The sequence below is a fragment of the Pollachius pollachius genome (assembly GCF_949987615.1).
Source record: "Pollachius pollachius genome assembly, chromosome: 3".
In the NCBI taxonomy this organism is placed as follows: domain Eukaryota; kingdom Metazoa; phylum Chordata; class Actinopteri; order Gadiformes; family Gadidae; genus Pollachius; species Pollachius pollachius.
Window position 1 is genome coordinate 719716 of NC_136936.1, and position 6168 is coordinate 725883.

Sequence of the window (6168 nt, forward strand, 5' to 3'; positions counted from 1 at the left end):
AGAGTACGAATACAAATAAACACACATACAAATCCAAATATGTTTCTATATTTATGTTTACATTTTTTTTACATGTTTAATATTTACTTCTTTACGTTTAAAGTATGTTCAGGGGATTTTAACCCCCCTTAAAAGTCATCAAGAAGTGAGTTATAGTTGCAGTATAAAGATTGTTCTTTATATTCAAATATGTTTTCTTTTCTTCTCTTGAAGTGACTCACCATACGACATTGGCCACAGTATGAGTCTGGGGTTACGAAATAACAGATTTCCCCTCTTTCCCTTTCCAGTCAACGTTGTAAATGGAGGGGGTCCAAGGTGCAGAATACTTCAGGGATTGGTCATCCCCTCTTGAACCCAATCGTCTGGCAAAATGTGTGCTCTTAAAAATAACTTGAGTATAAGTCATCATCGATCCTAGTTGAAATATGATTTATATGGTAGGAAATACATCTGTTGACACACCCAAACACACACATAAGGCAGGCCTTATGTTTCTCCACTGATTGTTCCACGTAACATTCCGAATATGTAATATTACAGCCACAGCTGGCTGGTGGACATTGACTGAAACAAGAGGATGAGCAGAAGGAACTGTTCCAGGGCTCTTTATTCAGGCTCATAGCGACGGGACATTTCCCTGGAAGGTTCTGTCGTACAGCATAGCTATCACAATCAACTGGACGACAACCTCCAACGATAGATCCTAAAAAAACGGGACAATCGCAGAAACTTGAACCAGCCGGTCCAGAAGAGATCAGTCTCTCCACCAGACTTTCAATTCATTTCTAAAGTTTTATATTTGGGTTAGGGTTAGGATCGATCATGTTGCTGGAGTCGTGGATCTGTAAGCTTCTGATTGCGGATCAAACTAACTTCACCAGTACTAATAGACAGTAAGGAATAGGTTTCAAATCAACAGCGAGTAAAAGGAAACTTATTGTGAGGCCCTTCAGAAAGCATCCTTAAATCGTGAAAATGTCCTTTTTGGTTTCCAGAAGGTAACCACAGTAACCACAGTACGCCGTGTCTATCGTTCATATGCAACGCTCACACACAAATATTTCATTACCACTGAACTGCATGCTATTACCATGGTTACAGGCCTTGAGGTGGCCAGAGACCATCAGCAGGCCTATACACATGCACGGTATGTAAATAGTTTATACTTAAACGCATGAATGCTTATACGTTTGCAGATAAATATACGATACACATTCAAATATACACACACTTATGTAAACCGTACATATACACACGCGCATTTCAGTACACACACACGCACTCACACGCACGCATACACATACACACGCACAAACACAGACACACAGACACACGCACGCCCACAACCAGGTGTGTGTCAGATGAGGTTGGGGGTGGGGGTCAGATGAGGCTGGAGGTGGGGGTCCTCTAGGGGGTCAGATGAGGCTGGAGGTGGGGGTCAGATGAGGCTGGAGGTGGGGGTCCTCTAGGGGGTCAGATGAGGCTGGAGGTGGGGGTCAGATGAGGCTGGAGGTGGGGGTCCTCTAGGGGGTCAGATGAGGCTGGAGGTGGGGGTCAGATGAGGCTGGAGGTGGGGGTCCTCTAGGGGGTCAGATGAGGTTGGAGGTGGGGGTCAGATGAGGCTGGAGGTGGGGGTCAGATGAGGCTGGAGGTGGGGGTCCTCTAGGGGGTCAGATAAGGTTGGAGGTGGGGGTCAGATGAGGCTGGAGGTGGGGGTCCTCTAGGGGGTCAGATAAGGTTGGAGGTGGGGGTCAGATGAGGTTGGAGGTGGGGGTCAGATGAGGCTGGAGGTGGGGGTCCTCTAGGGGGTCAGATAAGGTTGGAGGTGGGGGTCGGATGAGGCTGGAGGTGGGGGTCCTCTAGGGGGTCAGATAAGGTTGGAGGTGGGGGTCAGATGAGGTTGGAGGTGGGGGTCCTCTAGGGGGTCAGATAAGGTTGGAGGTGGGGGTCAGATGAGGCTGGAGGTGGGGGTCAGATGAGGCTGGAGGTGGGGGTCCTCTAGGGGGTCAGATAAGGTTGGAGGTGGGGGTCAGATGAGGCTGGAGGTGGGGGTCCTCTAGGGGGTCAGATAAGGTTGGAGGTGGGGGTCAGATGAGGCTGGAGGTGGGGGTCCTCTAGGGGGTCAGATAAGGTTGGAGGTGGGGGTCAGATGAGGTTGGAGGTGGGGGTCCTCTAGGGGGTCAGATAAGGTTGGAGGTGGGGGTCAGATGAGGCTGGAGGTGGGGGTCAGATGAGGCTGGAGGTGGGGGTCCTCTAGGGGGTCAGATAAGGTTGGAGGTGGGGGTCAGATGAGGCTGGAGGTGGGGGTCAGATGAGGCTGGAGGTGGGGGTCCTCTAGGGGGTCAGATAAGGTTGGAGGTGGGGGTCAGATGAGGCTGGAGGTGGGGGTCCTCTAGGGGGTCAGATAAGGTTGGAGGTGGGGGTCAGATGAGGCTGGAGGTGGGGGTCCTCTAGGGGGTCAGATAAGGTTGGAGGTGGGGGTCAGATGAGGTTGGAGGTGGGGGTCCTCTAGGGGGTCAGATAAGGTTGGAGGTGGGGGTCAGATGAGGCTGGAGGTGGGGGTCAGATGAGGCTGGAGGTGGGGGTCCTCTAGGGGGTCAGATAAGGTTGGAGGTGGGGGTCAGATGAGGCTGGAGGTGGGGGTCCTCTAGGGGGTCAGATAAGGTTGGAGGTGGGGGTCAGATGAGGTTGGAGGTGGGGGTGGTCCTGGTGTAGCGGTTCAGGGAGCAGGTGGTGCTGGCCGGGGTCTTCTTGTGCCGCCTCCAGCAGAGCTTCACCTCCTCCCGCACACCGTTGCTGACCAGCACGTAGAGTACGGGGTCCACCACGCAGTTCAGGCTGGACAGGGCCAGCATGCAGGAGAAGGGGAAGTGCATGGTCTGCTCGAAGGAGCAGTAGCTCCCCTGGGGCTTCACGTCCGGGCTGAGGTAGTAGGCCAGCGAGCGCGCCAGCAGCAGCAGGTGGTATGGCGCGAAGCAGATGGAGAAGATGCCGATGACGCCGAAAGACAGCAGCCTCACCTTCCTCTTGCCCTGGGCGCTGAGGCCGGGGCTCTGGCCCACGGTGGCCAGCACCTTCCAGTAGCTGAACCCCAGCACCAGCAGCGGCAGCAGGAAGCCTACCCCCACGCGCAGCAGGTTGAAGAGCGCCACGGGGCTCTGCATGGGGTAGGTCTCGTAGCAGCGGTCGTTGTTGTTGCGCTCGTCGTGGGCGTCCGTCAGGTTGTCCATCACCAGCACCATGACGTGCAGCACCACCACCACCCCGTAGACCGCTAGGCAGGCCGCCCAGGCGTAGCAGGACGTACGCTTCGTCTTGAAGCGGAGCGGGAAGGTGACCACCAGGCAGCGGTCCACCGAGATGCAGCACAGCAGGAAGATGCTGATGTACATGTTGGAGTAGTAGAAGAACCCGGCGACGCTGCAGGACAGCGCGCCCAGCCCCCAGCGGTGGTTGCGGTAGTAGTAGTTGATCCACAGCGGCATGGTGAGGATGAAGAGCAGGTCGGACAGGGACAGGTTGAGGAGGAAGATGCCCAGGACGTTCTGGCTCCTCACCTGCTGGACGATGGGCCCCAGGGTCAGGACGTTGAAGGTCAGGCCGAAGATGAAGGCCAGGATGTACAGCCCCATGAGCAGGTCGCTGATGATGCTGTCCTCGATGTTGACACACTTCCCGCTGATGTTGGTCGCGTTCGTGGTCACGTTCATGCTGCCGGTGGTTGCCGTGGACAACAAGAGGCTCATTGTCTTTTTTGGGACGTTGTTTTGGTTTCCTTTTCAGCGAGTATAGCCCTGTCTGAGCCCAGTTAGAATGAAGTGCTCCTGCAATTCAGAAGGGATGGTATATGCTTTTACAAAGGGACATTTAGGGCAAACGGCAGAGCTATCATATAACTCAGCCAGACGGATACTTCGCCCCACTACTTCACAAATCCTATTTCACGGCCCGTGAGCCTGAAGGGAGGCCCTGGGCTACTCCGTCCTGAGTTCAGCTCAAGTGCTATTGAGTGTTATTTGAAGTATGAAAAGCTTTTCATTGCCGGAGATGGTGGGCCTTGTTGTGCCATCAGGGCCGGGGCTTATCGCTCCAAGAGAGAGCAGCCTGCAGCCGGTGAGGATGGGATGATCAAATCACTCTTTCTGTTCTCCTCATTGCTCCACAACCTGCCCAGCGCCTCATCAGGCACTGCACTGCTTTGTCTAAAGGCCTCAGAATCTGTTTTTCAAGCGACAAACAACAACGAGCAAGGGTCCCTTTACATATAAATGAGATGCAGAAACATCAGCTTCCCATCTAAGTGTCTAGATTAGTTCCTGGTTATGCCTCTTGCATAATAGTGTCTAAGATTGCGAGCGTTATTGCCCCTGCATGGTTTGAAGATAAGTGGCTGACCGGTCACACACACACACTATCAATCACTACATCTACATTTGCATATTGCTCTAATCAAAGCATTTTACATTTCATAAGAAAACTAGCTTTTCAATAAGAACATGCCACGCTTTAGGCACATGGCTTTATAAAGTAAACTTCATCAACAACAAATGATTTAATTTCATTTTCGACACCGGAGTCGGAGGTACGTTTAATGGAATATGCGTTTGTTTTTGAGAGTTGCCGATTACTTGATGGTTTAGATTATAGGGATTTGACATGGTAGTGTCAGTAAATTAATTTCTTGAATGATTGAATGCGAATACATTCAGAGTGACTCATAATGGATGCCATGGTTATAATCAGGGTGCGATTTGTGAAAAAACCAGAGGGGGGGATAATTTTGAGAAACATTTTAAAATGTTTCAAAATGAAGACGGACCCTGTGTATTTTGGTTGTTAATTATTATGATGTAATGGTGAAAATACTTTGGGTGGGGGGGATAATTTTTATCCCCACCGAGGATAAAAATAATTCAGCAGAGGGTAGGACGTGTAAACCAGAGGGTGGGATAATCCCCACCATCCCCACCGGCAAATCGCACCCTGGTTATAATGACCATGAGGTTCACATGTTCCCCTCCTTCAACGCCATCACACTCTCCTTCGCTTTCCTTATGCTGCGTAGAGACTTGAAACGAGCAGTGGCTCTCTGAGCCTCGCAGCGTTCTGAACGTGATTCTACGTTTCATATTGTACTGATCTGCATCCACCTATCATCCTGTCCTCCCTGAAGCTACGGCTGAGTGGAGCCCGGCTATTGTTTCATCTGCTGGGCAGTGGGCCACCAGCCCTGTCTGTTTATAGACTGGACAGCGTCTAATGCCATTAGCCCCTGGGCAGAGCCAGACTCAATCACAGAGCGGCCCTTAAGGTGACCTGAGGGTCTACTTACCCAGCCCTTAGCAGATGCCAACTGAGGGCTGAAGAAAACCAGAACCATATTGGTCATCATTTGGAAAAGAATTACCAAAATCCACCTGGGTTTCCCCCTACGTCATCGTCAACTCTGAAAAGTTTCAACCTTCATAGAAATGAATAATTGATTCCAGTCAGAGATTTGTTTCATGTCAACCAATTCCTCTATTATGTGTCACCAGGTATCGACACGGGATCCTGGTTCGATGTCTCATGAAGTTTGTAATGGGCCTGAGTGTCACTATACTTTGGGCTATTTGAGTGTCTCCGAGTTTTTGAAAGACTCACATATGTAGGAAAAACACTGGTTTGCTGTTGTTAGTGTTACTCCATCAAGTATTTGACCAACAAGAAACACTCCAGAGAGTTCTGAACATTCTTACCTTGTGGTGGGAGGTCAGGTGTGGAAAGTGTTCCCAAACAGCCGTAGAACTTCAGATTTACTCCTGTCCCAAGCAGTGAGCCCTTCACTATGACCGGCCAGCTAAACCCTCACCAGATGGCTCTGCGGTTCTCCCTGACGCAATCCAGACTGCAACATCCAGCGAAACAAAAAACAAAAACCAGAAAAAAAGAAGTAGAAATGCGTGAAATGAGTGTCTCACTTCTGCTCTCGGTCTGCGAGCGTCCCGATGTGAGCGCTCTCCGGATGCTGACAGAGGAGCAGAGAGAGGAGCAGAGAGAGGAGGAGACGTACAATAAGCGTGAGGAGGAGTGGACGATGAGGGGAGGGAGGCTGAGAGCTTCTGCAGGCGTGCAGAAAGGATGCAGCTGGCATGGGGCAGACTTCTGTGGTGTGGGGGCAGATGC

The 6168-nt window shown here is 51.3% G+C and overlaps 1 protein-coding gene across 1 annotated transcript; it reads right to left on the bottom strand.

Annotated features, from left to right (window-relative positions):
* Positions 1-2681: 2681 nt before the first annotated feature.
* On the bottom strand, positions 2682-5950 carry gpr184 (G protein-coupled receptor 184; the record flags this gene model as incomplete). Its single annotated transcript, XM_079731527.1, has 2 exons — positions 5742-5950; positions 2682-3827 (listed from the first exon to the last, which is right to left on the bottom strand). Exon 2 carries the CDS (start codon positions 3747-3749, stop codon positions 2682-2684), a length of 1068 nt encoding a protein of 355 aa, XP_079587653.1. The 5' UTR covers positions 3750-3827; positions 5742-5950.
* Positions 5951-6168: the final 218 nt, after the last annotated feature.